Source organism: Notothenia rossii, assembly GCF_949606895.1.
Source record: "Notothenia rossii genome assembly, chromosome: 8".
Lineage (NCBI taxonomy): Eukaryota > Metazoa > Chordata > Actinopteri > Perciformes > Nototheniidae > Notothenia > Notothenia rossii.
The window spans coordinates 35,278,133-35,295,349 of NC_136906.1; the positions used below are offsets into that span (position 1 = coordinate 35,278,133).

Genomic DNA, 17,217 nt, shown 5'->3' on the forward strand with positions numbered 1-17,217 from the left:
GAGAGAAACTTCCTCTGGAGGGACCACAGGGATTGTCGTCTTTGCAGACCATTTACATGCACTAAAACCTATAACACACTCAGGGGCGGATCTACGGGGGGCAAGGGGGGGCAGCTGCCCCCCCCCACTGTAGAGCCTTGCCCCCCCAGCTGCCCCCCTAACTTTTGTGTCCCTAAAAAAAAAACTGTACTTGTAGAAACAACCTACACTATGTCCACAAGCTTCTCAAGCAACGAAACAAGCAGTTCATTAATTAAAAGTTAATCATTTAAAATATCATCTTACGCCCGTTAAAAGCGTAGCTACGGCCCTGCATTAAACTGCGGAGCGGCGTTCACAAAGACCGCGGCTCACACAGCTGCAGAGAGACCGAGCTGTCCCAGCACCTGAAGGTGGATCAGCTTCCCCTGGGAGCATTTCCCCTTCGACTGGTTTTGTTTTTAATAAGGACGAAAGCTTGAAACAAAATATTAATAAAACGCTGCCGTTTGAATCGATGGCGTTTAACAGACGATCGCTGTTTGGGACGTTACGTTACAAAATACAACGCAGACAGCGCTAGCTGGGAGATCGATCACTTGATTTGCTAAACTATCCGGTAGCCTACTATTAAATCCACGTAAATTACACATCACAGCAATGAGGCCAGATAAATTAAACCAGGATACATCCTTTACCATCAAACTGGATCTAAACGCAGCTGCCTGTGTGCGCTTGATAAATACTTTCTGATTTTATATTTATTATAGGCTATGCTACTTATCAGCTACATGGCCATAACGTGTAAAGTTATACAAGCATTAGTACCAGTGCTTTTCACAAGTAGACTCTTGCAGGCCAGAGTAGCTGGAGTGATTCAACAACAACAAAAAGACAAATCTGAGGCCCCGGCCCCACGAGGACGCATACGGCTAAACGCATAGTATTAACGCAAACGCAATCGCAAAAAAGCTTCCGTCCACACGCAATATTCACCGGATAGTGTCTGTCCACACGAGACAGCTCCGTTTAGCTCCAACCGCTGGAGAAGCTGCAGTACATATGCAGGAGCCTGTACGTGGCGCTGTAACTTCCTCCACAAAAGCAGCGAAGAAGCATGGTTGTCATGGTTGCCCTTCTGTTTATTCTCCGCGGTGGTGGCCGAGGGAACCGGGCAGAGTTTTTCGCCAGTCAACGTGTATTAAAGTTTAAATCTTCCAGACAAAATTATAAAAGTGCCAGTCAAAGGTCTTCTTTGTTATTTATTGAGCTTTAACACAAATGAATAACGACTCTATATAATATAATAATAAAATACACGGAGCCTCTCTTTTTCCTCCCTCTCTTCAGACAGCGTCAGTGTCTGTCTCATGCAGCAGCTGATCCAGTAATGACTGACCCGGCCGACAGTAAAAATAAACATATTTATAACTACTTTAGGTAGTTTGAGAGTTAATTAAAATAGCTAATGGTGATGATCTGACTTGAAGTGTGTGTTTTGCTCCGTTCCCCGCTGCATCACAGCGGGAGGAGCTGCAGGTGAGCAGAGCTGCGTGTCTCCGTCCTGTCCGATTAGACTTCACTCGCATTTATGTCCATATCGAGAGAAAGATAAATAATCTGAATTCAGTGTGCAGTTTACTTTGATGCGGGGGTGAGCAGCAGAGGTGGGGAGAGGCGGGGCTATTGCGTCATCATTAGGGATGTAACGATATACCGAATATCGCGGTAAATAAACTTTCCAATACCGTCATGAGACTGACAAAATCTACCACGATTTAAAAAAAAAAAAAAAAAAAAAAATTTAAACACTTTTTTTTTTTTAAACCTTTATTTAACCAGGTGGTTCCATTGAGATCATCGATCTCTTTTTCAAGAGAGACCTGTCTAACATGGCAGCAAGTAGGTTACAACATGAAAATAAAACAACAGATAACACAAAAGGACATCGTATTTACAGGGCTACATTTACACACCTAGAGACATTGACAAGTATCAACCATATATTTATATCTCGCCCTGTCACTAAAGCCAGGCTTAATGACAGGGCGACCCACTTTTGGGTCGCGACCCACCAGTTGAGAACCACTGGTATACAGTATCAAATACCACGTACTGTCCGTCCTCCCATGCCACCCTGGCATGACCTCTTAACCCCCCTTTGCCACCCCATGTAAAATGTTCTAGAACAGGGGTGGGGAACCTCCGGCCTCCGGGCCGTATACGGCCCGCGAGACCATTTGGTACGGCCCTCGAGATAATTTATAAACACACGCAAAAAAATAAAAAAATTAAAGAAATCTAGACCGCAAAAAAAATTAAACAAGCAAGTGCCTGTTTTTCCTGGCCAAGGTCAGGGTCCTTGAACACAACACGAGCCTAACGTGTCATCACGTGATCTATATCTCGTCTGACAGGAGTGCAGTTCTGACGGAGAGCACCAGAACACGGCTCCAACACTTCACAAATTGCAGTAGGCCTACCCATAAGGAGCCGAACACATGCTGCAGTTTCTGTGTGGCTCGGTGGCTGTGTCTTTAGTTGAAAGCCAAGAGGCGATCTGTTCATCTGTCATACTGATCATACAGTCAATAACTTTCTAGTTATTAGCATCTGGTTAGCTAGCTATGCTAACGAATATAAGAAGCTTTTTCTCCAACCAGTGAGGTAAAGGCACATCTTTATATGATCATTATAGTTATAAAAAAATAAGAGAATAAAGTAAACAGGTATAAAATACTATATGACAGTAAAAAAAGTTGTTATTAATAAACAAGAATACAGTTTGAAAGGGGAGTGATTTGTAAAATATCCATAAAGAAAAAGAAATCTGCTTACAGTTCTGTTTCATATGGGTGTTGAGAGATGTATCCATAGATCTCTTCATGTTGCTCTCAAAGTGCACCAGATTGATGCTTTTAACTTCAACATTTAAAAAAAAAATCTTCCCGGGGAAGGATGGACCACCCCTAGAGGAGGTTCGGTCCCCCCCCCACTTAAATCATGTTCACATGGATAGGATACTAAATGCATTTGCACACATCTTGTGTCCATATCTTTCTGTTTTGGTGGTCATGCCACAACCGTGCACGTGCATGCATGCACGGGTCATGGTGAGATATCTGGATTCAGAGTTTGCTGTTTCTTTGCACAGCATGAAAGAAAGGCGAAATGAATGGGCTGTGATTTTAGTATTTTTAAGCAGAGGTCAATAATTTGTACGGCCCTCGGAGGATGTTTAAAAAATTGAAATGGCCCTTGAGAGGAAAAAGGTTCCCCACCCCTGTTTTAGAACCACCACTGAACACACTACAGCAGCGCTCAACATTATAAATGGCCCGCTGGCCCGGAAGCACTATTTAGACACCCCGGGCCAGCATAACGTAAATTACACTTGCCCGCTCGGGCCACTAAATATATTGCTTTTTTTTAAAAATGGTCCTGTGGTATTGGTATTTTGACTAGCAATTTAGTTAAATTGTTTCGTTTATCAACGCTACAACATAGCGTTTCGTGAGTCGGTTGTCGTTGTTGGGTGAAAAGCAAACAGCTGTTTGCTGCGGAGCGCAGCGCGAGCAGGCTCCCGTGAGCGGGAGCGCAGCGCGAGCAGGCTCCCGTGAGCGGGAGCGCAGCGCGAGCAGGCTCCCGTGAGCGGGAGCGCGCTCCTTCACTACAGACTATCGCGCCACCTAACCATTCGCCAAAATGTTTTTATACCAGCGGTAGCCGGGCAAAAAACTATCTTCAAATAAAAGAAAGTCACCGGAGGAGTTAAAGGAGAGTGACAGGGAGCATGAGAAGAAGAGGGAGAGAAAGTTTCAGCCAGATTGATCGATGGAGTTGGCTTCTAGTGCAGTGACGCGTCCTAAAACCCTTTTATAATCTATCGATTAGATTTATGATTCGAAAATTATAAAAGTAGGGTAGACATGTGGAGATTATCCGGCTGAACAAAACGTGCATTTATCAAACAGGTTTGTTTTCCACAGATCTTATTTCCAGCTATTTACCAAAACCCTGTGGAGAAATCCCATTGCTTTTTGTCGAGGGAACCAGCAGCTTACTTCCTGGTTAAATGACGCGTCACTGCACCTCTCAATATGATGCCAATATAAACAAGGTCTTCTGTCGGCTCTGTACATCAATGTCGACCTATGCTGACAAGTAAGTGAAGAGTAGAAAATATAAAGGTATTGGCTATAGGGAAATGTCCCAGCAGTTTAGGATAATGAAGGTTCTAATCTAATCTATTACATAGCCATTAGATTTCCAACTTCTAATGACAGGAAGGCAGAAAGTGCATTATACAAATAATAATACTCATAATAATAGCAGACATTTTTTAACAATGACCACAATATCTTTATTTTAATAAACCAAATATGAACAATTGAGGAAAATGAGGAAGAACTGATGATTAAAATGTTGTAGTACAAGTAGTAATGTAGTTAGTGCATACATTACTATGGCAACAAATGTGTTAATTTTCTTCATTATAAGTCGATTTATTTTGGACGAATGCTCCGGGACAGTATTTACAATGGTGGGGCCAGTGATAATACAATTCCACCGACCCGGAGGGCCAGTGGCATTTTACCCTTAATGTCTACCCCTGTACAGGAAAGGGAAAATCCTCAAAAAGTTAAAAGAAATAAGGAAGAAATGAAGTTCTGACATACCCATCCTCCTTGATCCCGAATCCAGGCTAGTAGATTATTTTTGAAGAAATCCACAGTCCATCTCAGGATCTCCATCACTGACTCTGGGAGGTGAGCCTCCACCATCTGATGCACACACACAGATAAAGTACATACACAAGGTGAAGCGGCTGCCAAACTGTGGTTTATTTGAATGACATTGCTGGATCATTGATAACCATCGATGGTAAGCTTAGCATGCTAGCTAATATCATGCTAATCTAAACCTAATGCTACCATCACAAACAAACTTGCAAAGTCTCTAAATTAAACCTTGAAATAATTCTAGATGTTTGCAATTCCAGTTCCCTCGTGTGGAAGCCGATGGGTTTTCGGTTATCGCAAGTCAAATGTTTTGTTCTACGACGTACATTTGTCAGTAAATATCCCACTCATACATTTAGAAGCTTTTATGTCTCTAAAGAATGGTGGTTAACAACAAGTAGCTAATTGAGACTGCTGAACAAAATAATGTGTGATGTTTTTATCATCATCAAACCTAACATTAGCCACCTTTAGCTTAGTGATGTTAATGTCAAGTCATGGGAGTGTGATGTACAGGGCTCGACATTAAGGGCTGCCCGATGGCCCGGGGCCATCTAGTATTTAGCTCGGGCAATGAAGCCTCACCCGCTGGTTGCCCGATCGGGCAATCTATTATACCAGTATCATGCAGCTCGCGGATCCAGTAATGAGTGACCCGACAGTAAAACTAAACATATCTATAACTAGTTAAGGTAGTTTGAGAGGTGATTAAAATAGCTACGTGTGATATTCTAACCTGAAGTGTGTGTTTTGTCCGCTCACCGCTGCATGTGATCATGCAGAGCTGCGTGTCGACTCGTCAGCAGCAGCTGATCTCTCTCTCCCATCAGATTAGACTTCACTCGCGTTTATGTCCAGATCGATCAGATCCAGCTAGTTCTAGCTAATGATATGACTACCTGCTTATTAAAAGAAACCGTGACCTATACAATAAGTGTCGCTATGCAACTGGGTGAGGCCACAAAGTATAGCGCAGCATTATGCATTTGTTTACATGCCTACCGGAACCCCGAGGCATTACCAACAGATCAACGCACAATCAACCCACACAGCACATCTCTTTCTCCACATTAAGTGTTACACATTAGAATGGACTACTCTTGTCTGTCACATACTCTTCTTGTCTGTCACATAAGTGGCGCAACTGAAGCGGCATTGCGCTAAAGGGAAATTATTTTTGACCGGACATTTTGACCGAAGAGATTTAGATTTGCTTGCTAACGGGAACTCTGACGTCGCCATTGTGTGTGCTTCGCGGATGCACTCGGCTGCTCGGGTCTGCTCGGTCAGCTTCTGGATGAGGAGGCATTCCTTCGACCAACTTACAGTAGATAACATTACAAACATTTTTAACAGGGGGCATAATAGCGTAAATAATGTTTGTTTTGGCAGTTATAGCTGCATGTAATGTTTTCTACTTTTTTACATCTGGGAAGGCATTTGCCTTCATCAGATGGAAAGTGTCTTGAAAAACAACTTAAGTATTTATTATAGCTATGCAGGGCATGCAAGCGAGCAAACACAAACAAGTGAAATGAAGAATACAATTGAAATGTAATATTGTGGTGGTTCATCTTATAATTCAGTCTAGAGAATGCACCAGACAGCATCTAAGACCTGCAAAAATCTAAATGTTCTAGGGGGAGGCCCCCCAAACCCTTCGTGCGTCATTTCGTCCGCGCGCATTTTTCAGGGCAATCTCTATTGGGCTCAGGGCCATCTGTAAATTAGCTTAGATGGCCCACAGGGCCATCTCCCAAAATCCTTAATGTCAGGCACTGGATGTAGTTTGTTAATAGTCTAGCATAAGCTTTTTATTGCTAGACATTACATTTACGCAACATTCACAACATTTGCTTTTATTTTTGAGCATCATTTTGCTGAAAAAGAATTGTAAATATCATAAATGCTTGTTTACCTCAATTTATTTTGCAGAGGGAACAAGAGAACCTTCTAATAAAACTATGTGATCCCTACAGCAGTATTTCTCAACTGGTGGGTCACCCGTTTCGACTGGGTCGCAGATGTGTGAGTGAAGAAAAACCTTTTTTTTTTTAAATTGTTTTTCTTTTTTTGAAAAAAGTCAAACTTTTATTTTGAAGGCCCGATTTTCTAACGCTGTGCATGCAGTAGGCATTGGACTGGAAGTACCGGAGACCATAAACGGTTTTGAAAACTTCTGTCACGTAGTGATCATCTTCTCAATAAAACATCTTTGCTAATGATTTTTCGAGTCTTCTGGCCAATCAGAACGAAGATTGTGGCCGGAAGTCCCCAGAGAATAACTTTGTGGTAGAACTCTTCTTTATACATCCATGGGTACAACTTCTGATAAATGAACACATAACGAAACATGACCCCCGGTTTGATATATGACAGGTCACTATCTACCCTTACCCACAATTTAAAGTAATTCACACAGACTATCTCCTCTTTGCTCTTCTCTATGTGTGGAGCAGTAAATTCAGCTTCAGAACTAAGTGACAAACAAACAATGGCAGAAAATATTCTTAATATGTCAGGTAGTAATAGATGTATTTATTTATTCTCAGAGTGTATCAGAATGCATAGTTTATATGTTAGTATTTCTAAAAATCTTGAACCTTATTTAAAAGCATTATTTAGTTATGTGAAGGGATATAAGGGATATAAGCACGGTACTTCACTTTCATTAATATTGTATGCTGAAAAGCGTATATATTACAGCACAATTTTTTGTTGAATAGATTTGAGTCGTTCAAAATGTTGGGTCGCGATCTATTGACAAAGGAAAAAGTGCAGGGTCCCGAGGCCTGACCAGTGGAGAACCACTGTCCTACAGAACTCTATTGATCAAGAATAACTATCCTCATCCTATTAAACATATACAAAAACGCAAATAATATATTTTAAAAAGTAGAGTCAACACAATTTCACTTATTTTAGAGAAAGGTAGTTAAAAGGCTAAATAGTACAGCAGAGCTAGGTTTTTGGTGGATAGTCACTTCAAGCTAAGCTAATACCTGTTCCCTCTAAACACAGGGTGTCAAGTAGAAAAATCCTTTAGTGCATAGAAAGTGAGAACCTAAAATACTCTGGTAGTAAGCTTTGGTACTGAAAGCCTCCTCTGATAACAAATCACTCAAGAGGTGATCAGAATCGGTTTCATTACCAATTAGGTTTACACATACGAGGAACACATACAAGGATTTTTCTTTGGTATATGTGGTGCATACAGATGTAGCGATTCATTTCAGACAGTTTGAAACGCGAGGGCCGTGATTGGTACGTGATCTGCCCTTGCTCAAGGGAAAACCTCCAGCTTGACTTGAGACCGCCCCCGTGATAGATAAATGTAATTATAATGAAGCCAGCTGCAATGGATCATTGATCCACCAGGGGGTGCAGTCGGTTTCCACACTGGAGCTCATCTGAAATAAAGTCAGATACAGTACGCTGGATGTACAGCGGAACTTTGTTAAGATCCATATGTCACGGATATCATACTACTGTGCTAAATAAGAGACATGTAATCATTTACAAAACATCAACATGTTGTTATTTAACAAAATAATTTTGTTATTCGAAAAAAACGAACGGGAGGAAATGCAGCCCGGCTCTCGATTTTTAATCCTAATTTAATCATCATCTTCACCACGATCATTTATGTTTATGTTCGCCGAATTGACATGAAATCACTGACACATATGAATATACTGTATTCAACTTCAATAAAACGTTATGAACGTGCCTAAACTCAGTAATTCACGAAAAATATGTATATTTTAATGGAGCCTCGTCGGTCGATCAGGATCCCAAAGTGTAGGGGAGGGATCCTCATCTGGATGAAGGGTGTTATTTTCCCCATAAGGAACAAGTCGCTGCAAATTATCCGGCTTATTACATGGCCACATTCTCAACAAAGTAACGACATGACTCCCAATATTAATTGAAATGCTTTTATCGATTTAGAAAATGTTTTTATTGATTTAAAAAATAGTTGTATGGATTGATTTAAATTGACATGCATCCGCTAAGAAAAATTGTCCGTTGTTACCGTTTTTTAAACAGTCTGAATGAAACAGCAGCTCTCAGCTGTGTATTTACACAACTAATGGCCCATCAACCACAGCTCTCTCCCCCCCTCCCCACCTGATCTTTCTTCTCCAGCAGCTAAATTAACAGTAGGTTACTCTGAGTGACCATAGACTGTATGTGACAAGCTTACAGTTAGTGACGTAACAACACCATAAAAGCTGGTGTTTTATGTTTTTAAGTATAAAATGTTATGTAATTCAGGCTTATAGTTCACCCTTCTCTAAAAGCCTTCAACAATGACAATATTCATTGTAATTTAATAAATCCTTCCAACACACATTGTAAAAAATAGCCTACTGTAAGTTAAGAAATCATTCCAATATGTACATCTTCTGATCTAACAACAATAACATTATAAATAGTAACATAGCTGAACATGGTATTGCACATTTAGCTTTGAGTGTTACTGACCTGAGATGTTTTTATTACATGAATTAAGGTGACTGAGGCTTTTTAACATACAGGGATGCAAACTCATCAGGTATGAAAAAGGTGACAAGGATCCGAGCCCCCGGCTCCCCCACCCCACGGAATGACAGAGGATTTTAGCAGTCAGAACAACTAAAGCAGCAGTGTTAATAATAACAGAAACGCCAAAGAGTCACATCTAATAGAAATATATAAAAGCATTTATTTTAATTTAGCAGTCAGTTTATAATTTTGGTAGCACTGTTGAGCATTTTGAAAATGTATTTTCATGCCTCTGTGCAAGGCTTAAGTCTTTTTATCTTTATAGCCACATGGTGTAAAGTAACTAAGTTCATAAACTCAACAAGTACTGTACATGGGCACAATTTTTAGATACTTGTACTTTATTTAAGTATTTCAATGTTTTGCTACTTTGTTCTTCTACCCCACTACAGTTCAGAGGTACATGGTGTACTTCTACTCCACTACATGTATTTAATACCTTTAGTTACTTTACAGATGTGGATGAATGATGTGAAATGTAATCAAGTGTTAAATCAGACTTTAGTTCCACCTGGAGTAAATCCACAAGCTACCCTGCAGTATACAAAGTCATTCAAAGTAGCTGCACCTTTACCAGCTTTGAGAACACTTTCATGATCAATCATTATAAAACATATCATATCTATTATTCTGAAATGGACCAATCTGCACAATGACTACTTTTACTGTCGCTACTTTCACTATATTTTGATGAGAATACTTTTCTACTTTCACTTGAGGAACATTTTGAATGCAGGACTTTTACTGTAACAGAGTATTCCTACACTCTGGTACTTCTACTTTTACTCAAGTACAAGATCTGAGTACTTCTACTTTTACTCAAGTACAAGATCTGTGTGCTTCTACTTTTACTCAAGTACAAGATTTGAGTACTTCTACTTTTACTCAAGTACAAGATCTGAGTACGACTACTTTTACTCAAGTACAAGATCTGTGTGCTTCTACTTTTACTCAAGTACAAGATTTGAGTACTTCTACTTTTACTCAAGTACAAGATCTGTGTACTTCTACTTTTACTCAAGTACAAGATCTGAGTACTACTACTTTTACTCAAATACAAGATCTGAGTACTACTACTTTTACTCAAGTACAAGATTTGAGTACTTCTACTTTTACTCAAGTACAAGATCTGAGTACTTCTACTTTTACTCAAGTACAATATATATATACTTATACCACCTCGGTTTATAGCCTATGAAAAAATGTATTAGAAATAGAAGGCTAAAGCTAACGTTAGCAGATAGTGACAATATATGCTAGCTAGCTAGCTCAACGATTCCTTAAATAATATTGCCACAGAAAAACGTTTCAGTTCACATCACGCTCTGCCGCTCCGACAGGGAGCTCTGCTCTGACACCTGAACGGCCCGTTCTAACAGCTGTTCACCAGCGGTCCAGTCTGTGCCACAGTGACTCCGGACGCGCAGTTAATATTAACGAACGCACCCGTAGGTAATGTAGCTGCTGAAGCTAGACCATCATCTCGGAGCAGCAGAGCCTTATTATACATCCATGAGCAGAGCCGACAGGCAGGAAGACTCGAGCACACAGCTCGTACTTCATTATAATATATAAAAAAAGAACACCATGCGTGTCATGATGGCACATAACAGCTCACGGCCGCAGATTACTCCGGGTCCCAGACCCCCCCATACCCCAAAAATATTTGTATTGCAGATCTACATGCATCACACAAACGACTTATTTTGGATTCAAAGCGGCGAATTTCGCCGAAAGGTGACAAGTTTGCATCACTGAACATAGACAGAGCACAACTGAAACATAACATCTGAAACGATGTAACAACATAATACACTTGTGGGGATGCTTGGGATGTGAGGAGTGAGGGACACGGCTTAGAACGGGCGTGTCGCCTGGCAGGACAGGAGAGTGTGTGCACCAGTCTGCCTTGATCTATGAATTCATGTCCGTGACACTCACTGCTGCCCACAGCTGTTTTATAGAAGGAAATTCCTTCACTTCATGAAAGTGTTTTAACCACACACACCTCTACACACACATGAAGGGTGTTATTTTCCCCATAAGGAACAAGTCGCTCCAAATTATCCCGCTTATTACACGGCCACATTCTCAACAAAGTAACGACATGACTCCCAATATTAATTTAAATGCTTTTATGGATTTAGAAAGTGTTTTTATTGATTTAAAAAATAGTTGTATTGATTTAAAAAATAGTTGTATTGATTTAAAAAATAGTTGTATGTATTGATTTAAATTGACATGCATCCGCTAAGAAAAATAGTCCGTTGTTACCGTTTTTTAAACAGTCTGAATGAAACGGCAGCTCTCAGCTGTGTATTTACACAACTAATGGCCCATCAACCACAGCTCTCTCCCCCCCTCCCCCCTTGATCTTTCTTCTCCAGCAGCTAAATTAACTGTAGGTTACTCTGAGTGACAAGCTTACAGTTAGACACAACACTTTCATTGCAAGTGACACTCAGTTAGTTGACTTTTATGTTCAACTGCTAAATTCGTTACTGATAAAAAAGGGCTTCTACTGTACCTAATTACCTTAACACTAGAACCGCCAGAGGTTTTTGTATAGGCCTACCTAAACCTGTCGAATCCCGCTATTAGAATGCAATTTTTAACAACATAGGGTGCTACATAACACACTTTCAGGAAAAGTCACGGACTGGGAGACTTTAATATTTTATTGAAAAAAAGTTACATTGCACACACACAACACACATCACACAAATTGACCCGATTGGCGGTTCTAGTTTTAAATAAACTCACTAATTAATGAAACCAGTTCAATACGCATTATTCTTATTCTTATCATTCTTTATGAGCGCAGAAATAGTCTTAAAATCAGATCTGTTTTTTAAATGAAATCTGATGGCAGGCAGTTAGCTCTGATCACCTAAGATAAATGCGCCACACCTAATCGCTGGCCATTCAGCCACAGGCACTGTTCGAAATGGGGGGGAGCTAGGAGGAGCTTGGCTCCCCCGAAGAGGGAGGGAGCTCCCCTGAAGGCTGACTTTGAGATAAATAGGGGGAGCCCAAAACAATCGTGCATATTTGTGTCACACAGATTAGAAATGTTGAGTTTCTGTAAATAACAGTTCTTGAAATAAATAATAGTTATTGTTCATTACAGTTTCTGAATATTTGTTTTATATTTGTGAATATGTCTGGGTGTTGCCATCTGTACGTGGTGGCGCTGCATTCTTACTTACGTTGCCATGGTTACGGCGGTGATGCCGGCGCGGTTTTTGAAATGTTCATATTGATATTTTTTTAACTCTGGCTTTGTAATAAAAAATATGGCAAAACGAAAACAGCCAAGCGTCACAGCTTTTGGATTCACAAGCAAAGAAGCGAAGGAGTCTAAAAATGACAACGTGAACGGAAAACAACTTTTAGTTGGCCGGCTGTAAGCGGCGTTAGGGTCGAGCTTGACAGCTCCACACCGAGGGAGAGGCCTGCCGATGCGGAGCCTGAAGAGGCTTCAACAACGGCCACATCCGCCGGCATAGTGACACCGTCTGTATTAGTAGAAGAGTGTTTTTATAGCAATTGATCGCATCCGCGTTGCTGCGCCAGTCAACAGAGCGTGCGTGTGACATATTTAGTAGCAGTATGTGCTCTGAAAAATAGGGCTCCCCGAAAGCAAATGGGTAATTCGAAAACTGACAGAGCTCCCTCTATACAAATCAAACTGTAGACGGTGTGAAAGCACCTATTGTTTTAAATAATGGTCGGAATGTGACCTGTGAGCCTTCTGAATTACCGTGGGACAGCACATTCTAAACTAAAATGTTCAATCAATAAAGTAACATCTTATCTTATCTTAATAATATCTTCATATTAATAATAATAATAAATCATACAGTATGTGTCCGAAAGGGAGCAGGAGGAAGCAAACACAAAAATATACAAAAAATATACTGCATATTAAAGCAAACGATTGTAAAGGTAAAAGTATGAGCATAACAAATAAAGAAGTGTAATGTAAACATTTACATTATAATTATGATTATTTAATATATAAAGACTATATATTATTGAATTACAAGATTAGATATACTTTAGTTGATCTAAAATATTGATGTGTTCAAATGCTCTTCAAAACACAACTGAAAGTCCATGAAACTTGTCTTTCTGTATTTGTGAATGAAGCGCCATCTCCTGGTTAAAACCTGAAATTGAAAATCTGGCAACGCCCTCTTGGAAAATAGTGGGAGGGCTTAACATTCCTCTATACTGGTTTTAGGCAGGTCGTAGGCAGGAAGCTGTAAGCTGGAGTCTGAAATTCAGTGCTACATCTGTACATATGTGCTCGAAAGACCATTTATTAACACTCTGATGTGCGGCACTAACAGGCTAACCCACCTTCACAGCCAGCTTGCCGGCGACGTAGAAGAGCACAGCGATCCTCTCCCAGGTGATCCCATGCTCAAACACTTTGTCTGCCACCATCTTAAAGTTGTCTCGCTTAGAGCCGGAGGAAACAGCGATCCCATCTATAACACTGCAACAGACACAAGAGAGGAGGGGTTATACAGGTGCAGGAATGAGTCCTAAACTCGGAAATTAGTTAGCATTTTAGCACTTCCTGTTTTTTTTAACGTGTTCTTTGTTAGAACAGAAGGGACTAAATGAGACTAGTATACGTCATCAACAACATTAGCCACCTCTAGCTTAGTGATGGGGACTTGAAGACCATCTTAATGCCTACTGTTAGCTTTTTACTTCTGCTGATTGCATAGTGTGGTGTTAATATGTGGAGATTATCCTGCTGAACAAGACATGTGAACAGTCTGCTCCAGCTCTGTTGTCACAAAGACAGACACAGGAAGTCATTCTTGCCTCAGACAATAACACCTCACCTCTGACAGCAGAGAACTCACTGCTCCATAGTTTGCTCAGGTTCTCCCTTTCTATTATCATGAACAATTTGCACTTACATAATGTAGTCTCACAGGATATATTTCACTTTCAATTCAAAGCTGTGCACAATTCTTTAATGTATATAGTACAATATTTGTATATGTTTTATATGTTTAGTAGATTGGTATATTAGAGAGTATTTTTAATTTATTCTGTATATTTTATAATGTGTAATAATGTGTAAAATACTTTTATTTTGATATTTTTTTGTATTATTTGGACATTTTTGTCGATTGACCGTCAAAAAGCTGCTGTGACAAAGCAATATACCAACTTTGTAGGAATAAAGTATATATCTATCTATTTATCTATCTAATCTATCTAAGTATCATAAACTTGTGTTACCCATATATTAAATTGTATTGCCATATTCCAAAAACCAAAGCAGAAATCCCATTGCTTTTTGTTGAGGGACGCCTGACAGTTCTAACTTCCGAACCGGCGTGAAGAGATACATCATCCCTGCACCAATTCATATAAAACACAGTTCCATGGACGTTGTCAGTATTCTACCCTGAGACTCACTCTCGGAGCTCCTGGTCGCCTGCGACCCGGTCCCCGATGATGCACACCATTTTGGCCAGCTGAGTCACCAGCCTCTGCTCCTGCTCACTCTCTACTCTGGCAGCGAGCGGAGTGAGGGGCGGGACCTCCTCTGGGGGCATGTCCTTCAGCTCCTCCTCTATGACCCTGGAAGAGAACAGGACGTTAAAAATCTCACTGGGGGGCCGCCGGATAACTCAGTGGTTTGAGATGGCGTCCCGTTCCCACTCAGTCCCCGCCCCCAAGTACGTTGGTTTCCCCGTTTTAACTCTGTATCTGGAAAAAAGGCAGTCTGGTCTGTGTTGAATTCATGTATGTGTTTATTTGAAACAAATGAATAAAGCTAAGTAGTACAAATGTGTGGCTCCTTTTACTTTATTGTACACTGTGTCATTGTTAAGGCTATGACAACAATTCTCACCATTTTATGACCATTTTCTGTCATTCTCACCTTGAGATGACATTGTTTTTAAAGTGTGCTATATAAATGAAATGTATTGTTATTATATTATTATTATTATTATTATAGATTATATTTGCCCTTTTTCTTAATAATATATGCAACATTTCTCATTAATAGACATATAAATATATAAAATACAAAAAAGTATAAAATAAAATGTTTTCTACTTCTGCCTTTATTAGTAAAGCTGAAGTGAGAATCAGAATTATTTTTTAAATATACATATGTATATAAACACAAGAAGTTAAAGTAAGAAATTAAAATGAACAGATAACATAAAATAAAGATATGCATATTAACATGACAAGTTAGAGTAAAAATGTGCACATTGAACTACAATATATAATATGTTTATTACAATGTATAACTGTGGTGTATTCATATGAATAAGATATAATGCTGATGAGTCTAAGAGAGTTTGGCCGCAGGTGGTGATGTAAGTATAGTGCCAGCAGGTAATGACATGGGGGGTAAACATTGTGGTACTAGGTCGTCCACTCTACCATGAGTCCATGTAAATGTAGAAATATACATTTTAAAACAGTTGAAGAGTTTGATGTTGATGTGTGAGGTGTGTTTTTAACAGCTGACTGTGTGTTCAGCTGCAAGAATAGATCAAGATAAACCAAGATGCTCATAACGTGCATCCTGCCAGGGTTACAGTGTAACACCAATTCCATTTCGTATCTCCTGTCATGATCACAAAGTTCAAAGAAGTGTGATTTACTGTAAGTGCGTTATCTGTTAACGTGCACTGAAACTAAAACTGGCTTTGGATAAGGAATTAAACGACTGATTTAGGTAGAAAATGCTATATTGTTCATTAAAAAAGGTGACATGCAGAGTTGAATAAAATAAGGGAAGTGAAAGTTAAAAAATGAACATACATTTTATGTTTTCAAGAGTGTTTTCCGCTGTGCTTTAGATACTGGGCTGAGGAAGTAACTAGTTACAGGTCAGGGCAACAAGTCAAAGTCAACTCAATTATCAATATCTCTGAGTGTTTTACAAACAGAGAGACTGAAATGCTGTTTCCCCATCTTCCCAAATATTTAATTTATATATATATATATATATACACATGAGCATAACAATAAATATATAAAAATGGCAGTCTGGTAGACAAAAAGAGCTAAAACCAGTTATCATTATTGTTAAGCATGCTGATCATTCGGGCGTGATCGTAGAAAATGTCTTTACAGGTGGCAGGAAATGGACCCTTTTACATTTGTATTTAAAAAAATATCTATTAAATCAGAACTAGCATAATGATTAATCAACCAATCAGCCCTATTTATTGGTAAATGTTTTGATTTTAATGTGTGTTTTTTTGGTTGAACATTATTGTAAACTGAATCATTAAAAGTCTTTAACTGTGGTTGAATAAAATCTATTTACAAGGGCGGTTATTATTGTTACTGTTTATTGCTAATACATGTTTTATTATGTAAAATGCCTTCGAATATATTTTAAAAGCCTTTTCTAATACAACTTATTATAATGATTATTATGAGTGAAGGAACTTACTCTTTGATCAGGGCTTCTCCTATCCTCGCATCTGTGGAGGGTAAAACAGCTATAGTTACTTTCAAATGACCTCATACCCTGTCTAAACGAGTAGGCTACTGTGTTTTGAAAGCCGCGGGCGATATAAAAAAATTAGGCAAAAATAATAACAATTCTTAACTTCTGCAACTTCATTTGGACTCGAGCTGTACATTAAAAATGAGAAACTTACCCGACATACCGTTTACTTCGCACGCCATGGCTTAAAGACCGGGATTTAAAGTTGAGAGAAACTCTTGAAGAAACTCTGCCTCTTCCCTTTACTGCCAGATAAAACCGCCCTCAAAAACTTGAGACGGTATTTGAAATAAATGTAACACTGTTCACATGAAATACCAACAATGGTCCTTTAATAGAAAAAGCCGAAAGGGAAGTTCTTGGAGTCCCGTCTTAAAGTAAACCCTGAGCGGGCAGCGCTGAACCATGCGCTGAAAATATATACATCCGGATAGA

General features: G+C 39.5%; 1 protein-coding gene across 2 annotated transcripts in view; it reads right to left on the reverse strand.

Moving 5' to 3' along the window:
- Window positions 1–17,212, reverse strand: part of LOC307014200 (apoptosis regulator BAX-like) — a 41,951-nt gene extending 24,739 nt beyond the window's left edge. Inside the window, exons 1-5 of one of the 2 annotated variants that reach the window (XM_079642016.1) lie at window positions 16,946–17,212; window positions 16,726–16,756; window positions 14,718–14,882; window positions 13,635–13,773; window positions 4,659–4,763 (exon numbers count right to left, since the gene is read on the reverse strand). In XM_079642016.1, coding sequence (XP_079498142.1) covers window positions 4,659–4,763; window positions 13,635–13,773; window positions 14,718–14,882; window positions 16,726–16,756; window positions 16,946–16,964 — 459 coding nt within the window. In that variant the 5' untranslated portion in view covers window positions 16,965–17,212. Of the gene's footprint in view, window positions 1–4,658; window positions 4,764–13,634; window positions 13,774–14,717; window positions 14,883–16,725; window positions 16,757–16,936 lie in introns of both variants that reach the window. The other variant, XM_079642015.1, reaches the window with a different exon arrangement.
- Between the last annotated feature and the right edge of the window lie 5 nt (window positions 17,213–17,217).